Raw genomic sequence first — 19839 nt, 5'->3', positions numbered from 1 at the left:
TTTTCCAGTGGTCATGTATGGATGTGAGAGTTGGACTGTGAAGAAAGCTGAGCACTGAAGAATTGCTGCTTTTGAACTGTGGTGTTGGAGAAGACTCTTGAGAGTCCCTTGGACTGCAAGGAGATCCAACCAGTCCATTCTAAAGGAGACCCCTCCTGGGTGTTAATTGGAAGGACTGATGCTGAGGCTGAAACTCCAATACTTGGCCACCTCGTGCGAAGTCGACTCATTGGAAACGACTCTGATGCTGGGAGGGATTGGGGGCAGGAGGAGAAGGGGCCGACAGAGGATGAGATGGCTGGATTGCATCACCAACTTGATGCACATGAGTTTGGGTGAATCCCGGGAGTTGGTGATGGACAGGGAGGCCTGGCGTGCTGCAGTTCATGGGGTCGCAAAGAGTCAGACAGGACTGAGGGAGTGAACTGAACTGAACTGATGCAGGAATTGAGAGTCTCTTGGACTGCAAAGAGAACAAACCGGTCAATCCTAAAGGAAATCAATCCTGAATATTCATTGGAAGAACTGATGCTGAAGCTGAAGCTCCAATACTTTGGCCACCTGATGTGAAGAGCTGACTCATTAGAAAAGACCCTGATGCTGGGAAAGATTGAGGGCCAGAGGAGAAGAGGGTGACAGAACAAGATGATTGGATAGCATCACTGACTCAATGGACATGAGTTTGAGCAAACTCTGGGAGACAGTGAAGGAGAGGGAAGCCCTGGCGTGCAGCAGTCCATGGGGTCACAAAGAGTCGGACACGGCTTACTGGCTAAACAACAACAATGTAGGAACTACTCATGGTGCTGTCGCAAGTAGGCTTCAGATGCAGCTTTCTCTTTTTGGCCATTCGAATTCCACATCATTGTGGTCCCATACTGCACGTGTGCTTCCGCAGTTGGACCTCTTCCATCCTTTTACTGGGGGTAAGGCATTGTTTCCCTTCCCCTAGCCCCAACACACAAAATCAAATTTAGTCTTTAATAACCTCAGGTGGCCCTGGGGTGGGGGTGGGGGAGAGAATTAGCGGGTGGAGGATGGCAAGAGACCACCGCCCCTTCCCCGCCCTGCCCTGCTCAAGCTCCTTGGAGCTACCAATCCTGGCATGCCCTGGGGGTGGTGCTGGGGCAGGAGTCCTGAAAGGCCTGTCTGCTCAAGGGGCCTAGGTAAATCGAGCTCAGAGGAGTGTCCAAAGCGGGAGTTAAGTAGGGCAAAGCATAGGACAGGTAGTCAGCAGTGGTGGGAGGAGGAGGCACTGGCCAATCACTTATAAATGGTGCTGAAGCAGGACCAGAAGTCTAAATTCCAGGAGCATGACTCTGAGCCCCAGGAAAAAGGCACCTAATGGACTTCTAATCCTTTGTGAAGTCAAGTGGGCCTTGGGAAGCATCACCACGAACAAAGCTAGTAGAGGTGATGGAATTCCAGCTGAGCTATTTCAAATCCAAAAAGACGGTGCTGTGAAAGTGCTGCACTCAATATGCCAGCAAATTTGGAAAACTCAGCAGTGGCCACAGGACAGGAAAATGTCAGTTGTCATTCCAATCCCAAAGAAGGGTAATGCCAAGGAATCTTCAAACTACCACACAATTGTACACATTTCACATGCCAGCGAGATTATGCTCAAAATCCTTCAAGCTAGGCTTCAACAGTTATGTGAACTGAGAACTTCCAGATGTACAAGCTGGATTTAGAAAAGGAAGAGGAACCAGAGATCATATTGCCAACATCCGCTGGAGCATAGAAAAAGTGAGGGAATTCCAAAACAGCATCTACTTCTGCATCACTGATTATGCTAAAGTCTTTGTGTGGGTCACAACAAACGGTTCAAAATTCTTAGAGATGGGAATGCTAGACCATCTTAGCTGCCTCCTGAGAAACCTGTATTCTGGTCAAGAAGCAACAGTTAGAACTGGAGGTGGAACAATGGACTGATTCAAAATTGGGAAAGGGGCACGTCAAGGCTGTATATTGTCACCCTGCTTATTTAACTTATATGCAGAGTATACATCATGTGAAATGCCAGGCTGGATGAAGTACAAGCTGAAATCAAGACTGCCCAGAGAAATACCAATAACCTCAGATATGCAGTTGACACCACCCTAATGGCAGAAAGCAAAGAGAAACTAAGGAGCCTCTTGATGAAGATGAGAGAGGGGCATGAAAAAGCTGGCTTAAAATTCAATATTCAAAAAACTAAGATCAGGGCATCTGATCCCATCCCTTCGTGGCAAAAAATGGGGGAAAAATGGAAACAGTAACAGACTGTATTTTCTTGGGCTCCAAAATCAGCCGTGAAATTAAAAGATGCTTGGTCCTTGGAAGAAAAGCTATGACAAATGTAGACAGTGTATTAAAAAGCAGAGACATCACTTTGCCAACAAAGGTCCATCTAGTCAAAACTATGATTTTTCTGGTAGTCATGTATGGATGTGAGAGTTGGACCATAAAGGCTGAGCACCAAAGAATTTATACTTTCAAACTGTTGTGCTAGAGAAGACTCTTGAGAGTCCTTTGGACAGCAAGGAGATCATACCAGTCAATCCTAAAGGAAATCAACCCTGAATATTCATTGGAAGGACTGATACTAAAGTTGAAGCTCCAATACTTTGGCCACCTGATGAGAAGAGCGGACTTGTTGGAAAAGACTCTGATATTAGGGAAGACTGAGGGCAGGAGGAGAAGGGGGTGACAGGATGAGATGTTTGGATGGCATCACCAACTCAATGGACATGAGTTTGAGCAAACTCTGGGAGATAATGAAGGACAGGAAAGTCTGACTGCTGCAGTCTACGGGGTGGCAGAGTCTGACACTATTAGTGACTAAATAACAACAAATCAGCCACTGGTGGGCACCATGGTGGGGCCTCCCGAAAGGGAGTAACTGTTATTAAGCCACCAGCAGCGGTCCTGCTCAGCCACTGGTCAGGGCTGCAGCCCCGGCCTTCTCTCCCCTTCTTCCTTATAATAGGAGTTGTTGAACTGGAGATTTTGCTTTTTGAGTCTGAGTCTGTTCTCCTTTCTCTTTTACTGGCTTTCGGATTAAAATCGTTATTCTTCCTTCCAACAACTTGGCTCCTGATTTATTGGCCCGTCCTTAAAGAGCTTGGGCTAGGTAACAAAGGAGTGGGAGGCCGGCTCCAGGTGTTTCAGATTTGGGGGGCTGGGGTTAGCAAGGGCTGTGCTCCAGGAGGTGGCAGGCAGGGACTTTGCGCGGGGCGGGAGGGGGGGGGGGGACGGGGAGGGGGAGGTGCATTCCTGCGGGTTATTTCAGTGGGTTATTGGGAGAAAAATCCCTTGAAGGGAAAGCGTTTAAAAAAAAAGTCGCGCAGTCGTGTCCGACTCTGCGACCCGGTGGACTGTAGCCTACCAGGCCCCTCAGTCCATGGGATTCTCCAGGAAAGAATACTGGAGTGGGTTGCCATTTCCTTCTCCAGGGGATCGAGCCGACCCAGGGACCGAACCCAGGGATCGAACCCGGGTCTCCCGCATTGCGGACAGACGCTTTACCCTCTGAGTCACCAGGAAACCTTAGGCAAGCGCTAAAACGGGAGAGGGTGCCGTTGCCGCATGGCATAGTCTTGGTTCGGTGTTTGTTGCTTTTCTGAGGAAGAGGGCTCGGAGAAAGTACCCTGCTGTAGGGAGGCCCCGGGTGCGCCGTGGTAGCCGTAGGGTAAGTGATGTGATGTGCAGAAGGGAGGGAGCGAAGCCGGTGCGGGTCCCCTGCGTGGGCTGACAACAGTTAGGGGGCGGCCTCGAGCTCCTCGGTGGTCCGGCTTGGTGGAGCCGCAGCGCTGTGGCTGTGGGGTGGGCTTCGCGCTTGGGGGTTGGAGAACTGCATTATGAGATGGCGGCCCTGTCGGGATCGCCTGCGCCCCGGTGCTCCGCTCCCCGAGGGAGTCGCTGCTTTAGGGCAGTTGCAGCGTCCCCTTCTTCTACCGCCACCGTTTGGGAACCGGTTTCCCGGCTCTTTATCTCAGAGAGGTGGGTAGGGACAGGAGAAAACCAGGGTGAGCTTTTGGATCCCCTTTGTGTTGCTTGAAGGCATCCGTTTGTTTCCCGAAGAGCCTAGTCTTAGATCTTTTGGAAATGTGAGTGCGCTCTTGCTGTGCCGTTCCTTGTAAAGCAATAAATAAGCTACCTTTAATGTTGTATTATGTTTCCATTTATAAGTTCCATTGTCTTGATGTCATCTTTTTCAGAACAGCAGTTGTTTGACTAACTGCAATAATATTTGATTAACAGTGATTTTGTGAAAAACAAAACACAAGTCCGTGTGCCCACGCACTGCGCTGTGCTAAGTAGCTTCAGTCGCGTCGGACTCTGCGAACTGTAGCCCGCCAGGCTCCTCTGTCCATGGGATTCTCCAGGCAAGAATACTGGAGTGGGTTGCCACTTCCTTCCCAAGGGGCTCTTCCCAACCCGGGGGTTGAACCCCTCTTTTCCACTGGCAGGCGGGTTCTTTACCACTAGCGCCACCTGGGAAGCCTGGCACAGTGAGGCCAAACAATACCATACCCAAAGAGCAGGGGCCAGGTCCCACAGACGGTGACCCAGGGCGACTGCCGCTGCCATTAGGTCACAGAGGCAGGGATGGAGGAGAGGTTCAAGGCCTCAGCTGGCCAGTGGGTGACCTTGGTGAGGGCGCTGGCGCTCTGCAGGATACTGCCCCCACGTGTTCCCTAGGGCCCCCAGCCTACCCACTGGCCTGAGGCCCGGTGCACTGGAAGGAACGCTGGAGGGCGGGGGAGGCGGGGAGAAGGCCAGAATCAGTCTCTTACACGCCTGAGATCCATTCCTCCGCCAACCTTTAGCTGAAGGGGCCCACTAAGGGTTGCTCATTGACATTGGGTCGCTTGGGGGAGGGGCCCGCTACGGAGCCCACCAATGGCTGAGCAGGACCACTAATGGTTGCCCCCCAACCGTTGCTTGGTAACGGGGTTGGGGGGCGGGGGGAAATGGCCCACAGCAACAACAATGTGCTCCTGACTGCGCCTGGTCCTCATTCCATGACGGTTTGAAAGCTGAGTTTTTATTGTCTTTGATCAACATATCTTGGCTAACGGTAGAAGCCGATTTCCAGTGGAAGACAGCTCTTTATTTTTTTGGCCATGCCTGGGGCATGTGGGAGATCCCAGTTCCCTGACCAGGGATCAAACCCCTGCCCCCTGCCGTGAATGTTCAGAGTCTTAATCACTGGACCGCCAGGGAAGTCCCAACAGCCCTTTAATTTCCACAGTTAACACATCTATTAATTTATATTAAAGTGGAGACAACAGAAACTAAAGTGGAGTGAAATTCTATAAGGCTAGCAAGAACACTTTAGAATTCCCTTTCATTATTATGGAAGTATGGAATTATCATAGATGGTGTTATCATAGATGTCAAGAAACCTGCAAAAATTGTTGTTGTAAGGAGTTTTCAAACTTTAATGTACATCAGAATTACTTTGAGTCATACAAAACCCATGTATTTGTAACTTTATGGAGTATTTAAGAGGTTACCAAGGGTGTTTCTGCTCTCTTTTAAATTAATTTGTTTTTGGCTCTGCTGGGTCTTTATTGCAATGCGGACTTTTCTCTAGCTGTGGCAAGCTGGGGCAACTCTCTGGTTTCGGTGTGTGGGCTTCTCATCGTGGTGGCTTCTCTGGCGGTGGAGCAGTGGCTCTAGAGCGTGCAGGCTTCTGCAGTTGCAGCACACAGGCTCAATACAGTTGTGGCTCCCAGAGTCCAGAGCACAGGCTTGATGGTTGTGGCACAGGGGCTTAGGTGCTCTGCAGCATGTTGGATCTTCCCGGATTAGGGATTGAACCCGTGTCCTGTATTGGCAGGCATATTCTTTACCCCTGAGCCACCACAGAAGCCCCCGCTCTGAATCTTAATACCTGCTTTCTCTCACCCTGTGAAGGTGTGTGACTACCTTCTATGGATTATTTTTCTTAAAAACCAGATGTTTTAGAGTAGGGATTCTTAATTCAGGGTCAGTGTTCATACTCCAAAAGATCTGTAAACTCAGAGAGGAAAAAGTTTTTTTTTTGCTATTGTCTAAAATTTAGTATTTCAGTTATGAATGTAGATCCCCTTTCCCACAAAAAGCAAAGCTAAATAAATAAACAAAAAACCCACAACAGTGTTAGCTGTATGCAAGTGTTCACATCTCAGCTTTATAGTTGGGAGATACATATAGATGTAATGCAGACTCTTCGTTACTTCAGAATTGTGGTAGTTATTGGATCAGCAGCTAAATATTTACATCACTTGAGGAGCTCATAAAATACCACGAAGGTGTGAAAGTGAAAGTTGCTCAGTCCCATATGACTCTTTACGACTCCATGACTGTAGCCTGCCAGGCTCCTCTGTCCATGGAATTCTCCAGGCCAGAATACTGGAGTTGGTAGCTGGTTCCTTCTCCCAGGGATCTTCTCAACCCAGGGATTGAACCCAGGTCTCCCATATTGCAGGCAGATTCTGTGCTGTCTGAACCACCAGGGAAGACCAAGAACACTGGAGTGGGCAGCCTATCCTTTCTCCAGCTGATCTCCCCAACCCAGAAATCGAGCCAGGGTCTCCTGCATTGCAGGAAGATTCTTTACCAGCTGAGCTACCAGGGAAGCCCTCATATAATACCATAGAACATGATATTTTAAATGTTTTGATAATGATTTCAATACAGTTGGTTTCCTTTGTAATACTCTTCTACTTGTTTATAGAAAAATTCTAGGAAAATGTCCAGTGGCTTAAATAGAGCTTAAAGAGCTGACTGTGTTGGCACTTTTGAAACCAAGTGGACTGAAAATTATATGAAAAATCTATTCTTCTACAATCAAATTATATTTTTAGGTACTGCCAGGAATTGCTGCTCTGATTTGTCTGATGAATAGGGATAACTTCCAGATATTATTCCAGTCCCTAATGTTATACTTAGTCTTGCAAGTTTTAATGGTAGGTTCAACATAGAGTATAAGTTCCAAAGGCTAGAATTCTTGTCTGTGTGTGTTTTGTTGCTGTTGTTCATTGAAGCAGCCCAACACCCAGTACATCATTGAACACATTGAAGGCATGAACACAGTGGAACTTCTTAAAAAACAAACAAAAAAAACCAAAACAAAAACAGCCGTATTTGATGCACATTGACATTTTTAGGAATAGAATGTTTTTCATAGTTTAATCATTTAAAAGAGTTGGAAGAATAGATAAAGCATAAGCTCCTAAACTTAACATTTCTTTAAATCCAGATGTACAATGAAAAATAAACCAGCCCCGCCAGTAGATCGCTACTGTGCTGTGTGCTTAGTCGCTCAGTTGTGTCTGACTCTGCAACCCCATGGACTGTAGCTCGCCAGGCTCCTCTGCCCATGGAATTCTCCAGGCAAGAATACTGGAATGGGTTGCCATGTCTCCTCCAGGGGATCTCCCCAGCCCAGGGATCTGTAGATTTTCTTTGCTTAGCAGGTGACAGATGATTTAAATAGATTGATATCCTAATTGTTTTTTTATTGTTTACATTAGATGCTAAGGTGTTTTTGTTGTGTTGAAGTTTGATCTGAAGTGTTGATGAATACATTGCCTTACCCACTTGCCTACATTTTGAGGAATACCACAGTACAAGTGTGATGACTCTCCCAGATGTGAATATTCTTATGTATGAAGAGAAGTCACAACTAACCCAGAACTTTTTTTTCTTTTTTACTTTTACAGGTGAGAGAGTGCTATGCTTTCAAGGGCCTCTTCTTTATGAAAAAAAGGTATAAAATCTGTTTTCTTTTTAGAAGTTAATTGAAACTGCTGGCTGGATAATACCAGATTTCAGTGGTTCATAGCTTTAGTGAGTTACTTTTTTCATAGATTTTCATAGATTTGTATTTCATATGAATCCATGGGTTACATAAAGCATTGCTATCTTGCCATTCATTATTGACCTTGGAAAGGAGCAGTAGTTGGAAAGAGCATTTGAAGGGGAAGATAGAAGATTGGCTATTTATGAGAGTAAAATAGCATTATGTAGTTAATGACTTGTGAGAAAATACTGCCAAGTCAATTTTATTTGCAATTATAATATGTTGAGTAGCACCGAATAAGCATTGAGTAGTTATGTTAAAAGTAACGTTTAATATGAGTAAATTTATTTTTTTCCTGTACTTCTTGGATTTCCTGGCAAAGTGAATCCCAGAGAATTCCATTTCCCTTTTGTCTATATCAATGTTGTGTTCAGGTAATAAAAAATGATTTTACATTTAGCCAAAGATAAATGGGATAATGCATTTTGAAATTAAAAATGTTTTTAGTATTTTGTTTCTGGTAACTTTTTTAGCACAAATATTTAAGACATATCAATTTTTTTTAACAGTTATAGTTTAAAAAAATGAGCAGTATATTAAACAGTATAATATTTAAGGGCAATTTCTATGTATGTTCTCGGTGAATAGTTTGTCTGTGAAAATAGTCTTACGATTGTAAATTATCAGTGTGACTAAATAACCATTTCCACTACTTTTTACTTGTTTTGAATACATAGTAGATGCATGTTCTTAGAGTTCTAAAATGACTGAAATTGGACTCATGGAGATTGTCAAGAACTTTGTGTGTGCATGTATCTTGATGGTATAATACCAGTGCAGTTTATAAGTATGTTTTAAGTCCTATTGATCATTTATATCCTTCAATGTTATTTTTGTTGTATCAGCTTATGGTAAATTCTGATACAGAATTTGGCAGATTTTTCTTCTGGCAACAGATACACATTTGTGAACAATTTTAAATGGCAGTTGGACTAGCTTAAACTATTGTGGTTCTCTTGGTTTGCCTTTGATAGAAATCCAAAACCAGATAGTCATCGCTTTTTCATAATTAATGACTTTCTCTAATAATTAAATCTAATTTGTTGGACTGAAGTCCCTATGGAAAACAGTGGGACAATTCCTTAAAAAATTAAGATAGAATTACCATATATATAATCTAACAATCTCACCTCTGTATATGCATGCAAAAAAAAATGGAAAATAGGATCTCAAAGACATACTTATGCATCTATGTTCACTGCAACATTATTCACAATATCCAAGGATTGGAAGCAACAGAAGAGTCCATAAACAGATGAACAGATAAAGAAAATGTGGTCTGTGTATATCAGCCAGTCAGTTCAGTTTCTCAGTCAGGTCTGACTCTTTTGCAACCCTGTGGACTGCAGCGCGCAAGGCTTCCCTGTCCATCACCAACTCCCAGAGCTTTCTCGAACTCATGTCCATCGAATTGGTGATGCCATCCAACCATCGCATCCTCTGTCGTCCCCTTCTCCTCCTGACTTCAATCTTTCCCAGCATCAGGGTCTTTTCCAGTGGGTCAGTTCTTATCAGGTGGCCAAAGTCTTGGAGCTTCAGCTTCAGCATCAGTCCTTCCAATGAATATTCAGGACTGCTTTCCTTCAGGATGAACTTGTTGGATCTCCTTGCAGTCCAAGGACTCTCAAGAGTCTTCTCCAACACCAGTCCAGAAGCATCAATTTTTTGGTGCTCAGCTTTCTTTATAGTCCAACTCTCACATCCATACATGACTACTGGAAAAACCATAGCTTTGACTATACAGATCTTTGTTGGCAAAGTCAACAAAGGTCTCTGCCGTTTAATATGCTGTCTAGGTTGGTCATAGCTTTTCTTCCAAGGAGCAAGTGTCTCTTAATTTCATGGCTGCAGTCACCATCTGCAGTGATTTTGGAGCCCAAGAAAATAAAGTCTGTCACTGTTTCCATTGTTTCCCCGTATATTTGCCATGAAATGATGGAACTGGATGTCATAATCTTAGTTTTTTTAATGTTGAGTTTTAAGCCAGCTTTTCACTCTCCTCTTTCACTTTCATGAAGAGGCTCTTTAGTTCCTCTTTGCTTTCTGCCATAAAGGTGGTGTCATCTGCATATCTGAGGTTTTTTATATTTTTCCCGGCATTCTTGACACCAGCTTGTGCTTTATCCAGCCTGGCATTTTGTGTGATGGACTCTGTATCTAAACTTCCCTGGTGGCTCAGACGGTAAAGAGTCTGCCTACAGTTCAGGAGACCCGGGTTTGATCCTTGGGTTGGGAAGATCCCCTGAAGAAGGAAAATGCAAACCACTTCAGTATTCTTGCCTAGAAAATCCCATGGACGGAGGAGCCTGGCAGTCTACAGCCCATGGGGTCGCAAAAAGTCGGACATGACTGAACGACTTCACTTTCACTCAGCATATAAGTTAAATAAGCAGGGTGACAATATACATCCTTGATGTACTCCTTTCCCAATTTTGAATCAGCCTGTGTTGAGCAAGACCATATGAACCATTTTTCCATCAGCATTTTCTTACTTCATGTCTCTGTCACAGTTTGGTGATTCTGGCAACATTTCAGACTTTTTCATTATGATCATATTGTTACAATGATTTGTGATCAGAGGTTTTTGCTGTTGCTATTTCTGAGGGCTCAGATGAAGATTAGCAGTTTTTAGAATAAAGTACTTTTAAATTAAGGTATGTATATTGTTTTTCAAAAGACATATGCTATTGCACACTTAATAGATTATAGTATATTGGGAATGTAACTTTTATTTTTTAATGCTTTTTAAAATTGAAGTATTGTTAATTTACAACTTTGTGTTAGGTTCGGGTGTACAGCAAAGTTATTCAGTTTTATATATATATGCATGCTCTGATTCTTTTATATTATAGTTTATTATAAGATACTGGGGCTTCCTTGGTGGCTCGGCTGGTAAAGAATCTGCCCGCAATGCAGGACACCTGGGTTTGATCACTGGGTTGGGAAGATCACCTGGAGAAGCCAATGGACTTCTTTGTAAGGGCTTCCCTGGTGGCTCAGATGGTAGAGAATCCACCTGCAGTGTGGGAGACCTGGTTTTGATCCCTTGCTTGGGAAGAAAGATCTCTTGGAGGAGGGCATGGCAACCCACTCCAGTATTCTTGTCTGGAGAATCACGGACAGAGGAGCCTGGCAGGCTATAATCCATGGAGTTGCAAAGAGTCAGACATGACTGAGTGACTGAGCACAGCATAAGATATTGAGTGTAGTTCCCTGTGCTATACAGTGGGAATTTATTTATTTTATATATATTGTAAGTATCTGCTAATCCCCTCTTCATGGATCATTGTCTTGTCATGGCGAAGGGGCTTGCGTAACTCAGTGAAGCTATGAGTCATACCATGCAGGGCCACCCTAGATGGATGGGTCATAGTGGAGAGTTCTGAAAACTGGAGAATGGATTGGCAAACCACTCCAGTATTCTTGCCACAAGGACCCCATGAACAGTATAAAAAGGCAAAAGATATGACACCAGAAGCTGAGCCCCCCAGGTTGATAGGTGTCCAATATGCTACTGGGGAAGAGCGGAGGGCAATTACTAACAGCCCCAGAAAGAATGAAGCTGCAGGGCCAAAGCAGAAACGACACTCAGTTGTGGATGTGTCTGGTGGTGAAAGTAAAATCTGATGCTTTAAAGAACAATACTGCAAAGGAACCTGGAATGTTAGGTCCGTGAATCAAGATAAACTGGATGTGGTCAAGCAGGAAATGGCAAGGGTGAACAATCGACATCTTAGGCATCAGCGAACTAAAATGGACAGGAATGGTGAATTTCATTCAGATGACCATCATATCTAATACTGTGGCCAAGAATCCCATAGACCAAGTGGAGTAGCCCTCACAATCAACAAAAGAACCTGAAATACAGTACTTGGGTGCAATCTCAAAAATGACAGAATGATCTTGGTTCATTTCCAAGACAAACCATTCAACACCACAGTAATCCAAGTCTATGCCCCAACCACTGAAGCCAAAGAAGCTGAAGTTGACCAGTTCTATGAAGACCTAGAAGATCTTCTAGAACTAACACCAAAAAAAAAAAAAAGTTCTTTTCATCATAGAGGATTGGAATGCAAAAGTAGGTTGTCAAGAGATACCTGGAGTAACAGGCAAGTTTGGCCTTGGAGTAGGAAATGAAGCAGGGCAAAGACTAAGAGAGTTTAGCCAAGAGAACACACTGGTTATAGCAAACACCCACTTCCAACAACACAAGAGATGACTCTACACATGGACATCACCAGATAGTCAATACTGAAATCAGACTGATTATATTCTTTGCAGCCAAAGATGGAGAAGCTCTATACCATCAGCAAAAACAAGACCTGGAGCTGACTGTGGCTCAGAGCATCAGCTCCTTATAGCAAAATTCAGGCTTAAGCTAAAAAAAGTGGGGAAAACCACTAGACCATTCAGGTATGACCTAAATTAAATCCCTTATGATTATACAGTAGAGGTGACAAATAGATCCAAGGGATTAGATCTGGTAGACAGAGTATCTGAAGAGCTATGGACAGAGATTCATGACATTGTATAAGAGGCAGTGAACAAGCCATCTCAAAGAAAAAGAAATGCAAGAAGGCAAAGTGCTTGTCTGAGGATGCTTTACAAATAGCTGAGGGAAGAAGAAAAGCAAAAAGCAAAGGAGAAAGGGAAAGAAACTCAACTGAAAGCAGAGTTCCATAGAATAGCAAGGAGAGATAAAAAGGCCTTCTTCAATGAACAATGATAGAGGAAAACAATAGAATGGAAAAAAACTAGAGACCTCTTCAAGATAACTGGAGATATCAAAGGAACATTTCATTTAAGGATGGGCATAATAAAGGACAGAAACAGTATGGACCTAACAGAAGCAGAAGAGATTAAGAAGAGGTAGCAGGAACACACATAAGAACTGTACAAAAAAGGTCTTGATGATCCAGATGGTGTGGTCAGTCACCTAGAGCTAGACATCTTGGAGTGTGAAGTCAAGTGGGCCTTAGGTAACATTTCTACCAATAAAGCTAGTGGAAGTGATGGAATTCCAGTTGAGCTATTTCAAATCCTAAAAGATGATGATGTTAAAGTGCTGCACTCAATATGCCAGCAAATTTGGAAAACTCAACAGTGGCCACAGGACTGGAAAAGGTCAGTTTTCATCCCAATCCCAAAGAAGGGCAGTGCTAAAAAATGTTCAAACTACTGGAAATTGCCTTCACTTCCCATGTTAGTAAGGTTATGCTCAAAATCCTTCAAGTTAGGCTTCAGCAGTATTTGCATCAAGAACCTCCAGATGTAATGTACAAGCTGGATTTAGAAAAGGGAGAGGGACCAGAGATCAAATTGCCAACATTCCTTGGATCATAGAAAAAGCAAAGGAATTCCAGAAAAATACCTACTTCTGTTTCATTGACTATGTGAAGCCTTTGACTGTGTGGATCACAACTGTGGAAAATTCTTAAAGAGATGGGAATATCAAATACCTTACCTGCCTCCTGAGAAACCTGTATTTGGGTCAAGAAGCAACAGTTAGAACCAGACATGGAACAAGTGAGTGGTTCAAAATTGGGAAAGGAATATGACAAGGCTGTGTATTGTCATCCTGTTTATTTAACTTATATGCAGAGTACATCATGTGAAATGCCAGGCTGGATGAAGCACAAATTGGAATCAAGATTGCCAGGAGAAATATCAACAGCCTCAGATATGCAGTTGATACCACTCTAATAGTAGAAAGCAAAGAGGAACTGAAAAGCCTCTTGATGCGGGTGAAAGAGAGTGAAAAAGCTGGCTTAAAACTCAACATTCATAAAACTAACTTCATGGCATTTGGTTCCATCACTTTCTGTTAAATAGGAGGAGAATAAGTGGAAGCAATGATAGATTTTCTCTTCTTGCGTTCCAAAATCACTGCAGATGGTGACTGCAGTCATGAAATTAGAAGATGCTTGCTTCCGGGAAGGAAGGCTATGACAAACCTAGACAGCGTTTTAAAAAGCAGTGACGTCACTTTTCCAATAAAGGTCCATATAGTCAAAGCTATGGTTTTTCCAGTAGTCAGATGTGAGAGTTGGACCATAAAGAAGGCTGAATGCTGAAGAACTGATGCTTTTGAATTGTGGTGCTGTAGAAGACTCTTGAGAGTCCCAGTGACTGCAAGGAGATCAAACCACTCAATCCTAAGGGAAATCAATCCTGAATACTCATTGGAAGGACTGATGCTGAAGCTCCAATACGTGGCCACCTGGTGAGAAGAGCTGACTCATTGGAAAAGATCCTGACTCTGGGAAAGATTGAGGGTAGGAGGAGAAGAGGGTGACAGGGGATGTGATGGTTGGATGGCATCACTGATTCACTGAACTTGGGTGAACTCTGGTAGACGGTGAAGGACAGGGAGGCCTGCTGTGCTGCAGTCCATGGGGTCACAAAGAGCTGGACATGACTTAGCAACCGAACAACAACAACAATCTGCTAATCCCAAACTCCAAATGTATCTCTTTTCATCCCTTTCCCCTTTGGTAACCGTAAGTTTGTTTTCTATGTTTTTGAGTCTATCTCTGTTTTGTAAATAAGTTCGTTTGTATCATATTTTAGTTTCCACACATAAGTGATATCATATGACATTTGTCTTTCTCTGACTTACTTCACTTATTATGATAAAATCCAGGCCCACCCATATTGCTGCAAATGGTATTACTTTTTTCATTTTTATAGTTGAGTAATACACCATTGTATTATATGTACCACAACTTCATTATTCATCTGTTGATGGACATTTAGGTTGCTCCCTAATGACAATTGTAAATAGTGCTACAATGAACATTGGGGTGCATATATATTTTCAAATGATAGTTTTCTCTGGATATATGCCCAGGAGTGGAATTGCTGGATCGGATGGTAGCTCTATATTTAGTTTTTAGGTGAACTTCCACACTGTTCTCCATAGTGACTGTACAAGCTTACATTCCCACCAACAGTGTAGGAAGGTTGCCTCTTCTCTACACCTTCTCCAACATGGAAATTTAATTTTTATATGCACCAGGAAACCAAAAAAATAGTGCTACTTTCTTTATTGCAATATTCATTTTATAGCAGTATTGATCAGGAATTGATCCCACAGTATAGCTGAGGTCTGCCTTAGAAAGGAGGTTCCAGGTGGAGAAGCAAGAAATAGTGAGGGGACTCAAGGGCCAGCCATGGGTGACAGCTGAGTGCCGCTCCTCAGAGGTCGAGCCTCCTCACCCACATTCTGTTGTCCACAGCACATCCTCTTGGGTTCAGCACCAAGATTTCTCCTTCCTCACAAATCCAAAAACCTCCAAAACGTGTGGTGTAGACGAAGTCGCCAATCAGCTAGTTCCTGCTATGTGTCCATCAGGATGGGATGGTCCAGAGCTCACTCTGAGATGCTGGAGTGAGCAGCAGCCCCTCTGCTCTTTCTTCCCTCTGCTCTGTGTTGTGGTCCATCAATGGGCTTAACTGTCAGCTCCTCATTCATCTCCCCAGGTTGGGGTTGAGCCCACGCCATCTCATCTGGGGACTTTTCCTTCCATGATGGTCATAAGGTGGCTTTCCCTCTTGTGTCACTGATTGTGGCCAGCAGTTTTCCAAAAGAACAGGAGCTCCGATGGAAGCTTATCCTTCGACTGACAGGCAAGAAGCAGTTTGACCTATGTTCACACCCTTGACATCCCTGGAGACCCTTGGAGCCCGTCCTTGGGGCTCACCATCCTCTCCTCCCAGTCTCCCTTCTTGGGCTGTCTGGCTTTCCAGAGGCACAAGGCATGAGGCACGGATGCTCTGACCTAGTTCCCATGGTGAGTGCTGATCCCCCCAACTGTGATGCTTTTACTGAGATCCAGCAGTTCAAGCCTTCAGATTGACAGGTAGAGGTTAAGTGGCCAGAGAGAATATTCTTCCTGGTCCCCTACCTCTAGGGCAGACCAGTGCCACCAACTGCTGGACACAAGATCTTCCTGAAACCCCTGGTTTCCCCTCCCTCTGTGGGCACGTGTGGGACAAACACAGACCTAGGGGCCAATGGAGCCTTCTGTAGACCACCTGCTGCTTCCTGGCTGTGGGACCCAGGGTGGATACCATTACTTTCTCTGGGCTGTGATTTCTTGGTCCACAAGCTGCAGTGATGATCCTCCCTGTTGGTGTCAGAGTGGCCAGATTGTGCCAGGATGTCCCCAAGTCCCCTGCGGGGGCTCCCCAAAGCTTTTCCTGGTCCTGGACCCAGAGTGGAGGTCGCCACTGCTGTGGGCCCATTGTCCTTGTCCCAGTAGCCTCTACACTAACCAGTTGCTGACCCCTTTCTGCTTTCCCCTGCCCTCGGCTGGGAGGAACCTGGTCTGTCGTATTCCTGGGTTCCCAGCCTTGGTGAGCCCAGCACAGAGCAGGCTTCTGATCAGAGTTTGTGTAAGGAGTGCTCACTCCACCTGCTGTACAGACCTTTATCCCCTTCTCTGTCTGATGAAACTCTTTGCTCCCTGAGAAGTCCTCCTTACCTGGCGATTCCTGCTTGGAGCTGAACTGAGCCCCAGGGCCTCACTCCCAGCTGCTCTCTGGGAGATGCAGAGCAAGTAGTCACCCCCATTCCCTGGATGGCTGCTTGCTGGGCTCACCTGGGCACACAAGGGAAGGTTCCTCTTCTGCACGGAGAGAAAAGGTGCCAGTCACACCCATGGGCTGGGCCTCTGAGGGTAGGGGCAAATCAGACAAAAGTTTTGATGTCCAGGAGCTAAACACCCAAGCAAGGATATGCACACACCTGAATTTGATGAGGGCAGAAGGCAGATGGAGTTCAGCTTCCAAGAGAAAGAGGGCAGGAGGAGGGCAGAAGGCAGGAGAGACAGATGGCGCAGGTCTGTACAGACACACCATGGGCCTGCCCAGTCTCGCACTTCTATACATGTGCCCACCTTAGGTACGCACAAGCCTGTGTGTGCTGAGAGCCTGCTCCAGAGAGTGGAGTTTCTGGACATCTGTGGGCGCTACTGCATGGGCATCAGAAATGATGGACTGTATATGTTGGAGTCTCAGGTAACCAGAACCATTGTTGGTGGAATTGGAAAGCCATACAATCTATTTGAAACATTGTTTGGAAATTTCTAATAACATGACATACACACTCATTCTATGAGCTACTAATTTTGCTTCTTTTGTATTTAGCCAGAAGAAATGAAACCTTATGTACACCAAAGATTCATGAAGGCTTCTGGTGGCTTTATTCATAATAGCTCCAAACTGGAAGCAACCTGTCCATTAACATGAAAATGGATATATAAACTGTGATACAGTCACAGTGCCCAGCGATAGAGTTACAAAGAAACAATGCCTGTGGTCAGGTATGGATGTGAGAGCTGGGCCATAAAGAGGGCTGAGCACTGAAGAATTGATGCTTTTAAGCTGTGGTGCTGGAGAACATGCTTGAGAGTCCTTTGGACAGCAAGGAGATTAAACCAGTCCATCCTATAGGAAATCAACCCTGAATCTTCATTGGAAGGACTGATGCTGAAGCTGAAGCTCCAAAACTTTGGCCACCTGATGTGAAGAGCCGACTCTTTGGAAATTTCCTATTGCTGGGAAAGACTGAAGACAGGAGAAGAGGGCAACAGAGGATGAGATGATTGGATGGCATCACTGCTTCAGTGGACATGAATTTGAGCCAACTCCAGGAGATGGAGCAAGACAGGGAAGCCCGGTGTGCTATAGTCCGTGGGGCCACAGAATTGGATGTGACTTAGCGACTGAACAACATGGGTGAATCCTCAAAACCTGTGGAACAAATGAGAACTGGCAGCAAACAGCACATATATTGATTCCATATATACATATATAGAGTCTGTAACTCTAGCGTGGTCTGGATAAGAGCTGCTTTTGGGGGCGGGGTGCACTGTGGCGGGTATTCTGATCTCAACCCTGCTAGTGGTGAAAACACACCCAACTGTGTTTGATATTTGTGCTTTTGGCTGTACATAAAATACTCCTCAATAAAATTATTGTTGTTAAAAATTACTTCTGATTTGAAAGCAAAATTCCTTGCTTAGGTAGCCACACTGTAGAGTCGCAGAGGTTTGTGGACTTGGCAGGTCTAAGCCACTTCCCAGGCCTGGAACCCCTTGGCTCCTCTGAGAAAGCCTTGCTATATCACCCGCTGATACTGCACACCCCTTCCTGACCTCCTCCAGGGGGCCTGAGACCTTGCCTTAGGGCGACTGTGGCCTGTGACAGGCAGACGTGTTCTGACAAACGTCTCTTCCCTGATCACCCCAGGGTGGGGCATGTACTGTGATAATTCAGGGACTCAGCACTGGCTCTGAGTTGTCACTCATTTCTGGTGACTTAAAGATGCCACTGTGATTCCACAGTCAAAGTGGGCGGCTTGTGGTGGTCGTGAGATGAAGAGTTTCATCCTAAAGGTGGGAGTCTGCAGCACTGGTGGGTCTGTGGTCACTTCCCCAGCTTCCAATGTGTGGCTGGAGGGGTTACACTTGGCCGGCTGAGCCCCCATGTCAGTTCCCCTCCCTTGGAATGGATGCTACTTCAGTAGAAATGGAACTAAAGTGAAAGTCCTGGCCTTTCCCATCCTTACCATGAGAATAAATCAAAGGTGATTAACTTGCATCCTGGGGGACCTGCAGAGATCTCTGGGGCTATCAATGACTTGAGAGGCTTCCCAATGCATCCCCTTATTGTTTCACAGCAGAGGCTGGAGGGTAGCTTTGGTTCTCTCTGTCTATCTGCAAGGACCACCAGAAACTGTTTGCTGGTGCCTGGAGGTACCCAGGACTTGTCCCGTCTTCCTGCTCTCTGCCATTGCACAGCTGGCAGAGGGCCCACAAAATGCCACGCTCGATCCCACTATTGATATCCTCATGCAGATGGCACCTGCCTCCCTGAGACACAAAAGAGGGAGAACCCTGCCCCCCACCCCCGCCACCATAAATATTCAGGGACCCATCTACTTAAGAATGCTGTGGGGAGATCATGGAGTGTTTCAGGGCAGCCCAACAAAGTGAGAGAAATGTCACTATACCTGAAAAAGGAGGCATGATGTTTGTGGAGACTTCTTGGATTTTGAAGGCAACCCATCAGCTATTCCCAAAGCCTTTACCAAAGAACGCGTAAGGCCATCAGGTATGAGAGGGGCCCACAGACGTCATCTCCTAATAGACTCAGTGGCACTTAGTGTGGCCAACAGCAATGCTGCCAGCAAGCAGACCACTGTGCAGAGTGCCAGGGCTCTGGGCAAAGCTCTCCCCTCTTCTGCATGTGACTATTCTCCTTTCTCTGGCTCCTGGCTACTACTGGCTTCTGGTGGGGACTGAACGGCTGACAGAAACATCAGCTGACTACAGTCCTGACCTCTGATCATTATGACTGGGTGTGATCTGCCCCGCCCTCCCACGAGATTGGGTCTGTGCAGCTGCAATCTGTCTTCTCGTGGAGACGGTATGTCGAGAAAACCCAGAAGGTGCGTGGAGAAGTGGCTCAGACCCTGCAACGTGTCCTCTTGCTTGTGGCCTCCTCTCCCTCAACTCACACGTCTCGGGGAGTTCCCACTGACCAGATAGATGGCCGCGGACACCTGCTTTCAGATGGTTCTCTGTGATGTGGGGGCTCCAGCTTGAGGGTGGGTGGTGAGGGCATTACCCACCACCCCCAATCTCAAGTGTCCCTGAAAGCTGTTGGGGAAGGGAAATCATGCCAGTAGACAGAGCTGGAGCGAATAAATGGTTGTCGCTTTTCTGATCTGAAAGACAGCCAGAAGAATTCACCTACACCAGTGATTCTTTCCCTCCTCCTACCACCTTGGGGCTATTTGGCAATGTCTAGAGACATTTTTGGAGAAGGCAATGGCACCCCACTCCAGTACTTTGCCTGGAAAATCCCATGGATGGAGGAGCCTAGTAGGCTGCAGTCCATGGGGTCGCTAAGAGTCAGGCATGACTGAGCAACTTCCCTTTCACTTTTCACTTTCATGCATTGGAGAAGGAAATGGTAACCCACTCTAGTGTTCT

At 45.4% G+C, this 19839-nt stretch overlaps 1 protein-coding gene across 1 annotated transcript in view; it reads left to right on the top strand.

The window, feature by feature from the left end:
- Window positions 1–19430, top strand: part of LOC104991038 (relaxin-3 receptor 2-like) — a 52491-nt gene extending 33061 nt beyond the window's left edge. The window contains exons 5-6 of the mRNA XM_010843401.1: window positions 16743–16858; window positions 19230–19430. Coding sequence (XP_010841703.1) covers window positions 16743–16858; window positions 19230–19430 — 317 coding nt within the window. The remainder of the gene's footprint in view (window positions 1–16742; window positions 16859–19229) is intronic.
- The last annotated feature ends 409 nt before the right edge of the window (window positions 19431–19839 follow it).

The sequence above is a fragment of the Bison bison genome, unplaced genomic scaffold, assembly GCF_000754665.1.
Source record: "Bison bison bison isolate TAMUID 2011002044 unplaced genomic scaffold, Bison_UMD1.0 scf7180017864181, whole genome shotgun sequence".
NCBI lineage: Eukaryota > Metazoa > Chordata > Mammalia > Artiodactyla > Bovidae > Bison > Bison bison.
The sequence above is the reverse complement of the archived record's forward strand: the minus strand, read 5'-3'. Positions and strand labels throughout refer to the sequence as shown.